This window comes from Bombus pyrosoma, linkage group LG7 (genome assembly GCF_014825855.1).
Source record: "Bombus pyrosoma isolate SC7728 linkage group LG7, ASM1482585v1, whole genome shotgun sequence".
In the NCBI taxonomy this organism is placed as follows: Eukaryota; Metazoa; Arthropoda; class Insecta; order Hymenoptera; family Apidae; genus Bombus; species Bombus pyrosoma.
Genome location: NC_057776.1, coordinates 4,877,197 through 4,893,649, shown reverse-complemented (window position 1 = coordinate 4,893,649; position 16,453 = coordinate 4,877,197). Strand labels below are relative to the sequence as shown.

The 16,453-nt window shown below is 43.5% G+C and overlaps 1 protein-coding gene across 1 annotated transcript in view; it reads left to right on the top strand.

Annotated features, from left to right (window-relative positions):
• Nucleotides 1-1,557: 1,557 nt before the first annotated feature.
• Nucleotides 1,558-16,453, top strand: part of LOC122569033 (frequenin-1) — a 56,309-nt gene continuing 41,413 nt past the window's right edge. Inside the window, exons 1-2 of the mRNA XM_043729487.1 lie at nucleotides 1,558-1,639; nucleotides 4,739-5,252. Of these exons, the coding sequence (XP_043585422.1) occupies nucleotides 5,189-5,252 (64 nt within the window). The 5' untranslated portion in view covers nucleotides 1,558-1,639; nucleotides 4,739-5,188. The remainder of the gene's footprint in view (nucleotides 1,640-4,738; nucleotides 5,253-16,453) is intronic.

The following is a 16,453-nucleotide window of genomic DNA, read 5'->3' as shown; positions in this document are numbered from 1 at the left end:
AACATTTTGAGGATGAAAAAATCACTGATGTGCGTCTCACAGAAAGTATACTTCTCGACTAAATGAAAGGATCTGGGATATCCTGGGATCCCTCGGAATACGATCGGATTTGGGCCCCGCAGGAAACTTAGCCGAATTACGCTGCGCGACCAACGTGATAATTAATTCATTTATTTATTAATCGTCATGCGTACATTCGCGTCGAACGACACAGGTTTCCCACTGCAACGAGAGTGCGCGAAGAACGTAGAAAATATAAAAAGCGTATCGAAAGTGGAACACGTGGTGATCCGAGTCTGACGCGATATCGATCGCGCTACTTGATCGCTTATCGACTCGAAAATCTTTCATCTTGCTGCGCGGCCGTTCAGCGTAATTTGCATATGGTTAAAGCAGGGCCGGATTTTCTAGCAACTGTTGGCGTCGTTTCCTTCACCGCGATAAAGCGATTCTTACCGCTTTAACGCAAACAGATTTGCTGTCGTTAGAATAACCAAACGCGAACAGCGAAAATCCATTGAACGTAAAATGGGAAAAATCAATTCGGCTGGTAACGCGAGTTCGGTGTGAGCACACCGTGCGAATAAATCATTCGTTCGGTGTCGCCACCGACAGAAATACGCGGTATTTTTATCAATGCCGTTTCTTGTGTACCAACCACGGAATTCCAAATGTGCCGTCAAATTTTCTCGCCGCCTGTACACACAAGACGTGGAAACTACGTTAACTATTTCGCGACAAGGTTACAGGCAAAGGTTCGTTTCAAAGAAATCAGCGAAACGCGGGCGCTACCTTCGATTATCCGTTTACGAAACAGGAAACAAGATAGACGGTGCATAGACGTTCCGCCGATAAGGAAAAATACTCGAGCCAGCAACACAAGTATCGATATAACGAGAATTGCAAACGATTTCGATAAATATACGCTTGCTAGAACTATTGCGTTGGCAACTAAGTGATTGCGGGTTTTGTCATTAGGTGGTATTGACAAAATCCGCAATCACCTAGTTGCCAACCGAATAAATAAAGGAGAAATCAGACAGACAGAAGCAGAGTGAAAGACGAGATGAAATATCTGCGGATTCGGACAGACGCAACGTTTGACTGGACTTGACAGTGGAAAAATTGTAGATTAGACGGAAAATAAGGAAGCGAAGTGTTTTGCGATAAACGGGGACGGTATTTCGACCGAGAGAAAAGGAAAACGAAAATACAGAGACAGACGAGAGGGAAGGAAGCAGGAGGGAGGAGAAGGAATACAGAGAGGTGAACAGATCTCGCGATATTCTATCGTGGCTAGAGAAATGAAAGCAAAGAGTGAAGGTGGTATATCTGGGATGAGAGGAAGAGAGGAAGAGAGGAATTGGAGAAGGAGATGTGGAAGGAAGTGGGAGCAGCGCGAAGGGTTGCGAGGGGAACGAGATGGAAAATGAAACGAGATGGAACGAACGGAGCAGCTCGGAAGGAAAGAAAGAGGGGAACATGGAGAATTCTCCGGTCTGAGCGGTGGCTCGCGCTTGCGCGAATCAGTAGCAACGCACTGGTACGTTATGCTATCGGCGAGCCAGTCTGACGCCAGGCACCGCGACGCTATGACGTCACTGGTTCGCGTTTTTCCACCGATCGTTTCACCACAGCGGTGAGAATTCATGAATGAAAACCGCTAACTTGGAGGCTTCCGTCGAACCTCGCGTGCATCTACGAGCCTGCCGTACGTGGAATCGCCAGGGAAATCGTGGCCCGCTCGTGCCACCAACGATCAACCGCGTCGATCGATTTCTCGATTCGTTGCACGAGAGACCAGATACGCGAAATGGAACGGACCCAGTGCTGCGACCAGTTAAATCTCCGCAACGCCTCCTTCACCGGCCAGCACCTGTGCGGCTGCCAGCCTTTTCGTTAACCTGCCACTTGTTCGTCCTTCCACGCGAGTTTCCACTTCGATCATATACGCGTCGTCCTCTTTACGCTCTCTTTCTCTCTCTCTCTGTCTTTCTGCGGGAAAACGTTGAGGAAACTTCCGATTGCCTGTCCTTCGTTTTTATCTCCGTCTTCTCTGCGACAGTTTGTCCGACTGACACAGTCTGTTCTTCGAAACTTCTTCAAACGAGAGATCGTTTAGTTTCTCGCGCTCGGTATCGCAAATGCGGTAGTATGCGTATAGTAATTTCGCGTCTTGCACCGCAGTTTCCAGCGACGATGGTGCGCGACGGAGCTCGTTTTCGATAGATCGGTGTGATCGGCGCAAGGTTAAGCCGTCTGCCGACGGCGCAAGAATATTCTTTTCGTTAGATTATACGCGCGTTGGCTTGTCTATCGTTCAGTAAACGATCATCGTGCAACAATGATAATCGAGTTTTTAGCAAACGAAAGATTCTTGGTGTCCGTCAGATTCTTCGTGCTGTGGTTTCGACCGCGTACCGACAGCAACCAATTGCGAATGCGACGAACCGCGTTCTTCTCTTCTCCGCTCGTCATCTCATTAGCGGAAACGCGATACTTGATACGCATCGATTAAAATTAATCGGCGATATCGGCGAATCTCGCAGTACAACGTCGTCCGACGTGGCCGAAACACTGCGTGGAGAGCGCGCAGCTAACGTCGCGTCGGCTACTTCTGGCAATACACGGTGATTCGATAACGCTGCAGGCCCGGTGCTGGATCGTTCCAATTTATCAATTTATCTTTTTTTCCATTTTCTTCGCGCGCGTCCCTTCTCTTCGATCAGTCGTCTCCTCGGCCAATTTAATTTTCCTAACGCGTCTGCGACTGGTTTTTTGCATCGTAACCGTGCGACCCTTTGCACGCCGGATGCCACTCGTATGCAAATATAACTTTTACGATCCACAGCGGCCAGAAAATTCTGCCGTTTAAATTCCAGGCGAATAGTTGGTCGGCGATCGTATTACCATCGATTCTTTGCAAAAATATATCGCGTCAGAGAAGTAGCCCGCGATATATCTCGTCTGTGCTTAAGGAAATTAGTCGCGCATTTGATAGAGATTCGCGAATTTAACGATAAATTACGAACCGTAGACGCTACGCTGTTGTCCGATAATCGGATTTCTTCCTCGCAAGAGTATCGTTACGCTTTCATCGAAAGGAAAATTCATTTTCCAATATGAATGGGCTTTACTCGTGATACGAGAAGCCTTCGTTTATTTCGTTGGCCTGGCGCGTTCATCCAACGTCCAATGTTTGCTCGAATAATACACTTCGATCTTTGTGATTTCTCATTTACTTTTTAACGAAATCGAAAAATTACGACTTCGTATAGAGCGACGCGACACGAAGATCGGCGTCTCGATGCGATTTCGATTTCCCGATGCTTCGCGATAAGCGAGTGAAGTATAGAAAACGAGAGAAAAACACGCATTCCGAGTGTTGTTCGCGATCACATGACGGAGTGAGCTGAGGCCAAGGGTAGTCGCCGGGTCTCGGTTGACCCTGCAGGTTGAGGTGAATAATTGAAGGCGGCACGGCTATACTTTAAACCTTCTCGCGAAACTCGATAAACGTGGCAACAAGCATGTTCGCTTCTGAAAACGTTTCCTAGCGTTTACATCGACACGGTGGCGCCTAATTGTCACGATACGGCGAAACATCGTGTTCCGCGATCACGAACAACCGTTGCCCCTGTATCGAGCCACACTTTTTCTTCTTCGTTGAGATTGCGCTGTTACGATGATTGGAAATAGATCGGTCGTTAGTCGAATCATGCAAATTATCCGGGGATTATAATTTACGTAACATCGTAAGTCTGTTATCCTTTACCTAAGGAAACGTTGGTGAATAATGCAACAAACAACGAAGCAATTATTCTCAGATAGGATAACGCAATAACGGGAAGCGAGTAGCAGAACAACAGTCGGTGTGCGCGCTGTTGTCGCATCAAGTTGGGAATTACGTTGCACGACGGAACGCATTTGCCGATTCGATGAACTTCAATCGAAATTCATTTACTCGGTGCTTCTCGAACGAACAGAAAAAGGGAAAATTCCTGCGTAGAATCTTGGAACTATGCGACGATCGGGTCAACGATCTACCGAACGCATTAAACGATCGTCGTGCGATTTAATCGTTTCGTTCGATTCGAAAATCATCGTGAACGTCGTTTAACAACCGCAATCGTTCCTCGCTATTTTTCCTGTCGTTTCATACGACTTGCGACTATAAACAGCCGCTCAGATCATTCCACTTTCAACACGTACTTTCTACTTGCACCGAGCACAGTGATTTCATCGGAGCGTTAAACGAAGATCTTCTCGCTATACTTCGTCCAAGCAGTTTAAAAACCATTTTCCTATTTTCATCGCTCTCTTCTCTTCGCCATTTCTGGGTCACGTACGTATTTTCAACGATCTGCGAGAGAAAAAAAAGCCTCGAAACGCGACCTGATATTTCCTCTAACGAGTAGGTTAACAAGCTTGCGGATTTCCCAATATTTCGATCGGTATATAAATTCTCGAAATCTCGTTGTAATTGAAAAGAAAATCCACTCGCCGGTTGTCCCGACGCGACGCGAAAGGAGCAGAAATCCATTTCGCTCTCTTCTGGTCTGCTCTGTCTTGTCCGCAAAGTAAATTTTTCAAGGACGAACGTAGGAGTCCCTGGCGATTCGCGGCTCACTTCGAAGAGATGCGACGGCGCGGCACGGCGGAAGAGAAACGAATATGTAGAACGATATCGCATCGAACCGTTGTCTGCAACGCTACCAACGGAAACCGACTTTTCCAGACATCTACTGGAGCTGGTGTGACGCGCGGGTTCCTTCGGCCAACCGGATACAAACCAGGTGAATCCGGAACCAGGAGTCTTTCAACGCGAAACAGAGTCTCGTCTATCAGCTGCTACGTTTTCAAAGAGAAAAATCTTACGGACGAGCGCGAGCCGGCAAACTCGAAGCGACCTTTAGACAACGTGGACGATTTCCCACGAGATCGTTGGTTGCCTGATCCGCAAAAGAGAAAGTGGACAAAGGGATAGACATTCTCGCGCTTTCTTTCCTTTCTATAGACACGTTTAAATCGTTTTGGAATAAACTCGGCCGGTTGACTTTCGAAGAACGCGAAAGATGCAAAACAGGCGGTGAGACGGTTTTGGTGTTGGAAGACACAGAGGAAAAGTAGAAAGCTACAGCGCGGGCAAGGTTGATCGTCGCGAAGCAAAAGAAGTCTGTGGAGAAACATGGGGAAGAAGAACAGCAAGCTGAAACAGGATACCATCGATCGACTCACCAATGACACGTATTGTGAGTATCGTTGTTAAAGACAGACTGTAGCCGCTTATACCATGCTTTTTACAAAATTACCCGTCACAGTTCCCCCTTCGACGTTTCGTTTCCGCCACGTCGTTTCTCTTTCGACGTCGCGTCCTTTGCATATTTACACGCCCCGAGCACGCCGCCGAGTTGACAGCCGCAGCCCTTTCTAGCGGCGCGACGCCACGTATCCACCTGTTTAACGAGAAACGCGATGTTTCATCGCCGGAGGAAACGACGATTTATCGGATTCGAACGTCATTCGCATCGAGTCACTCGCGCTGTCCTCAGAGTTACGAACAACATGCTAGCTTAGGTCTATATACATTTGATGATTTAATAATTCTACGTTGCTGAAAGCCGAGATCTTTCTGCATGCTTTCGTTTGATCCCGTTTAAGCGGGTAGCGATTATCGGATAAATGAAAAGTCACGGAATCGACAAATCCTTATATCTTCGGGAAACAGTCGTTTCATCGGCGAAACGTTTTTTCGTCAAAGCACGGGCTCGCTTAAATCGTTAAGAAGCATTCTCTGCTAGATCGTTAAGGAATCTTAATAAAACGAGCGATCAAAGAGTGGAGGTTCGTTGATCGCAACGAGCTTTCAATCAACGACGATCAGCAACGTTAGAATAGATATGCAAATTGGCCTGCCGATGCAAGGACGACCTCTGAATAAAGGAAATCCTTGATGGAAGTTTCGCTGCTCCGTTGGAATTATCAGCGGACAATGAGAACGATCAGACTGTTGGTGTCGCATTCCATTTAATGATCCGGAGATAATTCCGATCGAAGAAATCGTATTTCGAAAGGGACAACGATAAGATGCACGCGATTAAATGCCTAGAGTTCGTTTGCGAAGCTTTCGCTTGGCTTTCATTTCCCTCCTTCCTCCAAAAAAAAATACACAGGATAAATTATCGATGAGATTGAAGACTTCGATCGTCAATCGTCGTTTGATCAACGATTAAAGTTTTACCGTTGATTGTACTTTAAATCAACTTTCAATCATGGTCGTTAAATTGTACTTTTACGAGGCGAAGAAATCTTCTTGGCAATGGAATATCCAAATAAAACACTCGTGCGCGCAACCATGTGAAAAACAATCGCGATTACGATTTAACAGCATAGGTATTATTATTATTATATTATTAGACAGTATCATAGGATTACAGTGTAAGCTATCCTTGATATAATAATAATATTTAGGAGGATGGAATAATTTTGCGGATAGAACGATCGCAGAAATACCACCACGACCATACCATATGAGGACTATGACAGAGACGTAATCCAGCGACGACGAAGTTCACGTATATACCGTGGACCTGAAAATCCAACGTCAGCTTTCTTATTGTTACCGAAACAACGTCTCTAGTTAGGTTCGTTCGTACCAGACACCACATGATCTTCTCCTTTTCCGGTTTGCTCGGGTATATCGAGCTTTTTTATATTATTAACACTTTGACGCGTTGGTCATATTTGACCGACCACGGTTTCCTCTGTAACGCCACGGTGGCTTCAACAATTTTACAATTCTAAAAATTGAATGAAAATTGACGGTTAGAGCATTTTGAATATAACCGATAAATAGAAGATACTTTGAAATAAAAAATGCTCCATTGAACGATTAAACGTTTTCATTAGAACATCGATAAAAAAATTGAGAACAAATGTTGCATCTAACTGTGCACCGTGTTGAAACACTTTAAACATAAATGTGGCTCATCCATAAATCTGGACGATAAGTAGTTACCTTTTTGGTCCGATTCTTAGCAACTTTTCATCCTAACTGTTTAACATTTTTCTTATAGCACTCTCTGCAAAATTTTCGTGCCAGGTACGCTTGCCCTTCTTTCCTCTGCGTATCGTGTCGCGATCTTTGTCGAATAAATATATTTGACGGCTCTGGTGAACGGCACTGTGTAAGGTGCGTTGCGAGTGCCATTCTAAAATCTGATAACTCGATTTTGTTTTCGTTGCTTGTTTATAATCATCGTATTTGAAATTGATGTATTTAACTATAACTCTAAAGCTAATTTTATATACCACTCGAGGGTTCTTCTATATGGTGTGGAATGTGCTATCATTCGATCTGATAAATCTTCATCACATTTTCCTCTATTGTAATCTACCACTACCATTGGTTTATCAGAAACATAATCTTTTTTGCGGACCTCTACCATTTCAGCCGAATGTTTCATCGAAATGATAAAAATAATCATAATACTGTTCACTAATATCTCCTGCACGTTTCAACAATATATTCTGCACGTTTTGCTTACGACCAAATAACGAATGCGAATGGTTTGTTGAAATAAACGAAGCCTTGTAATAATATGTCGCTATCAACTGTTACCCAGGCGCCACGGTGGTCACCCGTGACCACCAATAAGATAAATGGTCCATTGGGGAAGAATGTTGTCTTACATCGTCAATTTATATATTGTGCCGTTATGTGCTTTGAAGAATAAAAATACTCCCGTGGCGTCCTGAGCGAAACATCTGATTTCGGCGTGGCAGTTAAAGTGTTTGAACAGTTTGAGTCACATGCAGCGCGATCGCGCTGTTTATATTTTGTGCGAAAAAGTGCGAGTACGTTTGAACACTACGGACGACTCACGGTATTTTGTATTTTATTGTTATCTTCTCAATAATTTTTATCGAACAAAATTCAAAAAAATTTATAAGCTGATAGTACGCTTATATAATAACATAGATGTATTTCATAGAAATAACAAATATGACGAGCGTTGTTGCGCCGCTTGTTTCACTTCGCGATCGATTAAGACAAGCGCTATCGCGTTGTTTGCGATTTTTCGACCCTGTTTTTTCAAACACCCCTGCGACCCAAACGGTTAAGCAACTCGTCAACCACGAGTGCGAATATCGAGGTAGAACATCCTGACTCGATAAATAGCGTTCTCGTAAGATTTCATCAATCCGGAGCGTGTACCATCGCGCAACGCGAGTCCGGGAAACTTTCGAAAAGAAAAGGTCCTGTTAACGGCACCGTCGCAAAAATCGATACCGTTGGCCCAGAATGTTGTCGCCACTAAAAGTCGTCTACTTTCGTTCGAGTGTCGTTAGAAATATCGACGTTTCGAATAGAAAACGGCGTCGCGATAAACCGATCGGTCCGCTGAACAGGTCGCAAAGTATTTTCGCCGATTCGTTGGAAAACTCTAAAACGTGGAAATAAGCGAAAAAGTATAAAATCGAACGAGCGAGCTGGAAGAAAAACAGAACCGTTCTGATTGATGGATGATGCCCCATACGTCGAGAACAAGAAGATTTGTAGAATCGGTTACGTGATAGGAATTGATCGCGCGATTTCACGATAAACGTCCATCTGATAGAAAGTTGCTCGTACAATTATCTTGGTCGGTAGATCGGGGCGCGTAATTAATGTCGTAATGTATCGCATGGTTTATCAATTTTTGCATATCGAAGCTTCGACACGCATCTCCGCACGAAATCAAGTTAGCTGCTTTCTTTTCTTGCGTCTACGAAACGTAAACTGATTTACGAACGTTTTTACGACTTCGTTATCGCCACGAATTGCCTCAAACTTTCCTTTAGTTTAGTACTGTTCGATCCTGAACTGGTTATAACGTGTAAGTTTGTTTGGTAAAGAAGCGAGTAGATAAATTCGTAATAATCCGATGTATTAAAATCAGTATAAGTACAGAGACAGTGTATGCCAATTATAATCGTCGCTCGCTCAATGCTACTATACTAATTGGAAAAAGAATAATAATACTAATTGCTCATAGGCAGCACGTTCATAAATTTATATCGACGGACGTTACCACAAAAAGTTAACCTTCTTATATTGAAGATCACAAGAAACGGTAATAACAATCTGTCCAGAGTTTATTTGCCTTGCAAACCAAACAATTTTGTATAGTTAGTATTCAAAGGCACAATAATATGAGTCTCTCGCAGATTTGAATTTTCGTTTCAACTTTTTCTACGGCCATGAGCCGCTGCGATCCTTACGGAATTTTTTTTTTATTATTATTTAATTTGTACTTCACAATTTGTCCAGCTGGATAAGCTGAATTCGGTAAATTTTTCTAGTTTAATTGCTAAATAACAGTCAGTGGAGTGTTTTCTTTTTAGTCTTCTTTCTATGAGAGTTTCGCTCGCTTCAGCAGCCAGCTGGTTTGGATGTGTCGCCGTTCTTTCCTTGTATTTTTCTGCGTACCTGCCGATTTCTTCTTTGACCGTTGGTATTTCTAAGTTTGCGTAGTCGTTTCTGACATACCATGGGACGTTGACTATTGTTCTCAGTACCTTCGATTGTAGCGCCTCTAGTTTATTTATGTGGCTCATTGCTGCTGTCCCCCATAGTGGCATTCCGTACGTCCAAATTGGTTTTATTATCGTTTTCTAGATTTCTAGTTTATTTTCTATGCTGAGTTTAGAGTTCCGACTAGTTAGCCAGTACATCTGTCTTCATTTTATTCGTATTTTGTCTATAATTGATTTAGTATATTGTTTTCATGTAAGTTGTGTGTCTAAGTGAAGTCCTAGGTATTTAACTAGCCTTGTTTGTGTTATGTGCGTGCCATTCAATTGGATATTTGGTGGTTTCCGTTTTCGTAGTGTAAATCTAATATGGTTTCATTTACTGGGCTTTGCTTGCCTTTCGAAATGCCCGTAAAATACAAGTGCCTTCGGCGAAACAAGTTTGGAATTATCGTTGTCGAGGCTCGCAAGGAAATGGCGTTCTGATCGCTGCTTTCTTTCGGACCCATAGAAACGTGCATTTTTCAAGACTGCGTTGCTGCCAGTTGCTCGAACATTCAACGTACTTGGTGTGAATTGCGATTATTCGAACGTGGAAACGTGTAAGTACAATACGAGGTAATCGAACCACATTGTATCAACTTCTCTACGCTATATTCACCGTGACTCGTGTACACATTACTAAAGCCAATATTTATTCATTTCGTGGCCGATTCTCTGCCCTAACGAAAGGGAACAGTGGAAATTAAAACGAAACAGAACAGTGAAAATTAAAACGATATAGAGATAGTTAATTGTAATTGGATCGCCAGTGTTTCATCTTTCATTTAAAGTCGAGTATGCCTTTTTTCACATGGTATATCAATTCGCAAAAATACAAATCCGCGGTTGGTTCTTGGATTTTGTCGACTGGCATTTTACCGTTACAAGGGTGTAACGCTGCGTTTACACAGCAGGAAAATTGCTCTTCGCTGATATCGTCGATATCAACGGCGCACAATGTTTAATGTGATTTTTAAGCCGCACTATCGTGCACATAATCAGTGGAAATAAAGTAAATTGTATTATCTTTGCGCGCGTGTCACGTCGGAGACACGGGAAATGGTGAGATTAAGAAAATCATTGGTCGTTTCCTCGCGTCGTTCGAATGATTTCGCGTAAGTTTAAACGTTTCACGAGCAAGGTAAGAAAAAAAGTCAGACTTTAGATATACTGGCAGAGTTTATTATGTGAATCCAACAGAGTAACAGTTAAAAATGTTAGAGGAGAGAATCTCGAGAGCTGATTTTAGGAGGGTTTATATACTATGGGTTTGCCTCCTATGGAGGGAGTGCCGCCGGCGATGACGCCGGGGCCCAGGTCAGAGGTGGCGTGGCAGTGCTGTTACTGTTTTCTGACACTGGAACACTCTCTACGTTGTCGTTTCGATGGCCTGCGGGATGTTCGTTGGGCCCCCTTAGTTTTTTTATCGCTAATTTATGGCTCGGTGACATGGGCATAGATGATCCTTATTGTACAAAATAGTCGATAAACATCGTTTAACATGTTGCCTGCCACGACACCCGTATTCGGGTGACACTTATTTGACTACTTGCGAAGGATCGTCGTAGATATTTGAAAAAACATTTCACAGGAAATAATAAAACTATTGAATTGTTATAAAAATAATACGAAAATGGTTTATTAAGAAAATTATTTAGAGTGTAAAACTTTAAAGCATTCTATACATAGCTGAGGTTGGTCAGGACAATTTGGACAATAAGTTGTTTTCTTTAAATTCTCTCGTGTATTTGTTCGGTCCATTCGACGTCTTTTATCCGCATAACATAGTTTGCATGGACGTCTAATGATTCTTTCGGAATCGTTTTTCCGAACGGCGATATTATGCTGACTCAGTCGAAGACAAGGATTTTTTGTATTTTCAGACAATCCTAATAATTTTGCAGCTAATAATTCTCTAAATATTCTAATATTTATATCCTTCCTTGTTGCAATTTTGTAAACCGTCAGAGCGTTTACAACAGAAATTGCCAAAAGGATTTGAATGCCAAGTTTTCTGCACCATTTGATTCCTTCTCTAATCGTGGTGGCATAAGAAACCATTTGGTCGCTAACACACTATCTTTCATTATATTCAACAACAGCTAGTGGTTTTAATGTTGCAGATGTCTGTTGGCTTGGAGAAACAGCACGAACGCTACGATTTTTTTTCTACTTGGTACCACGATGGGAGCGTGTTTTGTCGATAAAATTCTCACATCCCGTGTATCTCTCCATTTGAGTACGACAATCTCGTTATCATCTTCTTTGGATACCATCTCCCCTTTACTTAGTTTACAACGAAGAATATCTTTTGGGAGAAATTTTTCTTATTCCTAAGTGTTCCCACTACATGGGTCTTGCGGTTTAGGCATGATATCGCTAATTCATAACTCGTGTAAAAATGATCAACGTATAATGTTCGTTCTCGGTAGAAAAGTTTCCCTGTAAGCTGTAGACATACATTGTGTGCCTCCTATGATGGGAGTACCTAACAGAGAACGCTTAGTACTGCGGCACGCGTGGCCTGAAGGAGATTTCATTGAAAACACGCGTGGCAGTCAACGCGTTAAAGTCAGCGAAACATTCGCAGGAATACTCTACGAGATCATTCGCTCGTTCTTTCCGCGACGAGAATTGTCGAAGCGTTTTCGAAGCATTTGTGTAGCATCCAAGAACGCTCTGTGTAATCTCTGCGAACTACTCTACGTTCTGAAGCCACGAATTGATACACCTGTGCACATCGATTTTTTAATTTTACCAAGTTGAAGTGGGCCTTACCTTTAGAAAAACTCTACATCTCCTCTAATGTTTAGTTTTTGGCACAACGATTCTCTTTACAGCGGCTTCTTTCGTCTCTGTTATATTAAGTTGGCAACTAAGTGATTGCGGATTTTGTCATTAGGTGGTATTGACAAAGTCCGCAATCACTTAGTTGCCAACCCAATAGTACCGACATACAGACAATGTCGACGATAAAGCGCAAACGCCGACGAGTCGAAAGGGTCGGAAAACTTGAATAAAAAATTGAATCAATATATTTCGGCACCGCAGATGTTGGTCTTCAGTTGGCCTTCAGCAGAGTGAAGAGTCTTTAATCGAGAGTTGTGATATCACACTACTGCATTAAGTTCAAGTTAAATAATCATCGTTTTTCTGTTTAATCCACTGTAATAAATCAATACATTATCACATAGGATAGAAACCACTGGAAATCCTAATTTCTAACATTTCTGAATAAAGAATTTCTATTCATCCACGCATTTGCTCTCCTTATTCTGAGATAAAATCTTAATATACCAAAACGCGGAGTAAAGGAGGATTCGTCCGCTTGGCGTACAGTAAATGTACTGTAAGAAGAATCATTCGTTTGATCATCGACATTGGACGCGGTGTCGCGCGCTCTACGTTGTAGGTCCGATCGATTTCGATGCTTTTCCGCTTCCCGCGCTTCGCCTTTTTTCTTTTTTTTCTTTGGCCGCTGCACGCACTCTTACCGACACGCTCCGTCACGCTTTGCGCGTATTTTCTCCCGGCTGGCAACGCTTCCGCCATTCCTCTCATTCCGATTCTATCTGTCAGCGCTCTCGCGATACGATCTACGTTACTCGGACCATAGTCTCGTGTGATCTATTGTTTGCACAAGGCATAACTTTTCATTAGACGAACAAACTCGCGAGAATTATCGTTCGATAATATCCGGCGAGATCTTCTCACCGACGGTGTACGTCAGTTTCAGCGACACGAGTCCATTGGTACAACGTTTAACGCAATTTCTAGGCCAGTGACCTGCAGTTTACTAACGCGTACGTAAGAAGGTTACTATCGTCGATCAATTTATTCTCGTATAAGCTAGGCGAGATTATCCACGAGACACGGAGCACGACAGTTGGCGTCGAGCATCGTCGATCGTTCGTCGCCGAGACGGGACAGACAGTGTAAAAGTAAATTCGAGAAAATAACAGAGCGATCGTCGTAACGCGATAACGCTGCCAGCTTATCGATGGGATTCCATGGAAGTTGGAATCGGTGAAAGTTATCGACAGAGTTATTAGCGTTCGGTTTATCCGCCACGAATCAACGAGATCGGAATTTGCGGGAATTTCGATGCGGTCTGCGCTTGAAAAACATCTCCGTCCTATTTCCCGTGGCTGGAGCAAGCGAAATCTCGAAATTCAAAGGGATTAGCGGGCATACGGGACCGTGGAATCGCATTTCCTCGTTTCGTTGGTAGCTGTCCTATTAAACGCGCCGCTCCACACACACACACACACAAGCGTCCTATATCCGCCGTTTCCGTCGCGACACCACGCGTCGATACAGCTACCTGCTGTACATATAGCACAAGGAAATCGTTAAAATTCACCAAGCAAAGATTTTATCTTCACGGTGCGCCCTTCGTCTCGACATCGCATTTACCGATCGAACGAAAGTTCCCGTGACACGCGGAACCAGCCGATTGCTTATTCAGAAATCTCCGTTTCGAGGGTACCGTGACACGCAACACGTTCGAGTAACGTTCACAATCAATTTCCCGGCCCAAATTTCTCACAGTCACGATATCGAAATAACGACAGTAACGGCAATAACCGTCGGAAAATCGCGCAATATCTTTGCTTGCGACGCGTCCAAGAATTCGTAGCGCTGCGATCATCGTCGGTAACGCGCACGAATTATCGATCGATGATCGACGCAGCAACAACGAAAAAGGTTCTAGTCGTCGATGCAACGTATCGTTCGATCATGGAGAGGGCTGACCCGAAAATTCAACGATGTTCTCAATCTCCTCGCCTCGCTATCCGAATATCGATTGGAAGTAAGATGGCAATTATCCCGGAGAAAATGAAATATCCGTGACACGAGGTAACGAGGAGATGCGGACGAGTTGTAAATAGGCGAGCGGAACAAATTAACGAAACACGGCTGGGATGCGCGCATCGTCGAAACTACAAAACTGTCGGGTCGATTAATCGACGCTCGATCCGGTTAATGGGCTTTAATTGACTCGAGCAATCGGATTTTCGACATTTTCCATGATCAAATCCTCCTCACTCTCTGCCCCGTTTCCTCACTGTTTCCTACTTCTCTTCTGCACGCGATTGCGATCTTTCGATTCGACCGAGTGAGCTACGCTCGCTTTAATTTCCCTTCCCACCCTCTGCCCTCGGCATCGAGACGCTGAAATATCGAACGAATAAATTCGTCCAGAATGCTAAATTTTCTACCACTCTCCGGCAAACTGGCCCATCGTTTACGAGATTTACGAAGATGTTTGCGCCACCTCTCGGCATTGTTTTTCGCTTCGAAACTGTTCACGTGGTTGAAAAACGGATGGACGCGGTCACCGGAACACGCGTAAGCGCTCGCTCGAATTGCGCCACAGAATGTGCACGTTTTAAGGACTGTGGGAAGTCGCTGAAGGCTCAAGTCATGCAACGTGAAAAATAACTCACAGCTCTGTTGTGTCCTTGTTCAATCTACGATCATTCGAGTCAAGGAGAATCGGCGCTGACTTGCTTTTCCTTTATAACCTTATCAATAGCGTTGCTTTTTGCCCACCGCTCTTTCAACTTATAAATTTTTATGCCTCGGCCATGTCGTCTAGATTCACAAGGTCTTTTCTCCTACACCGTTACGGATCCTTTCTGGTGAACTTGAACATAGTAAATTGCGTATGCGACACAGCCAACTCTTATCGCACCTGCTCCGATTTCCTCGTTGGCATCGATGGTTTCAGAGATTCGCTGCGCGGTATTTTGTAATGGTCGTTACATGTAATGGCCCGTTGTAACTGTAGGTTTGCCACTTGTTCTACGTAGCTTCTTCGGTTCCAGCATCGTACATTATCAATGGGAATTTATCTCATTTATCGTTAAATAAATAATCGCGATGGGGATAATCACCAACGATGTGAGGTGGCAGAATTTATTGTTCGCGAAGAACGCGACCAGCATAACTTGCAGTCGGTTCATTAATTCAGTGCAGTGGTACAAAGATCGGTGTGACATGTGAGCGAGGGCATCCGGTTTTCCGCTGAAGCACAACCATCGAAACCTGAGACCAACCCTCTCCTTCCATCTACACCGCAACGCAATTACGTTCATGGAAACTAACGCGAGCGAATGCTAATTCCCGCTAACCAAAAGTTTACTCTGCCAACCGAATTTCCGTTCCACGCGCTTGCTTTTGCTCCTTTCCGTGCCATTTCAAGTCAATCGCTCCGCGTTCGTCTTTGTCCCCGTCCCTCCGATTCACTGAAAATTCGTTTCGATGTTGGCCGCATTATTGTGGCATTTGGCCGCAAAAGCGAAAATCTATTACTCAACGATATCCTCTTAACACTTAGCCAACCGAATAGGGAGATCTCCCCTCTGTGAAAAACGTTTCACGATCGTTGCGTGACCGAAAGGGGAGATCTCCCTTTTTGACTTTAGCAACGCGTTTCCTTTTTTTTCTTTTCTTTGTTGTTACTATCAATTATTGTTTACCTGGCGCCACTTTTCCTGTTTTTCTAAAGTACAGTATATTGGGTTGACAACTAAGTGATTGCCGATATTGTCAATACCACCTAATGATAATGTAACTTTTTCATTAATTTTAACACCACTAAATTGATGTATTTTATTCTATTGGGTTGGCAACTACCACCTAATGACAAAATCCGCAATCACTTAGTTGCCAATCCAATAGAATAAAATACAATAGAATAGAATGCTGTATTTTATTCTATTGGGTTGGCAATTACCACCTAATGACAAAATCCGCAATCACTTAGTTGCCAATCCAATAGAATAAAATACAACAATAGAATAGAATGCTGTATTTTATTCTATTGGGTTGGCAATTACCACCTAATGACAAAATTTGCAATCACTTAGTTGCCAATCCAATAGAATAA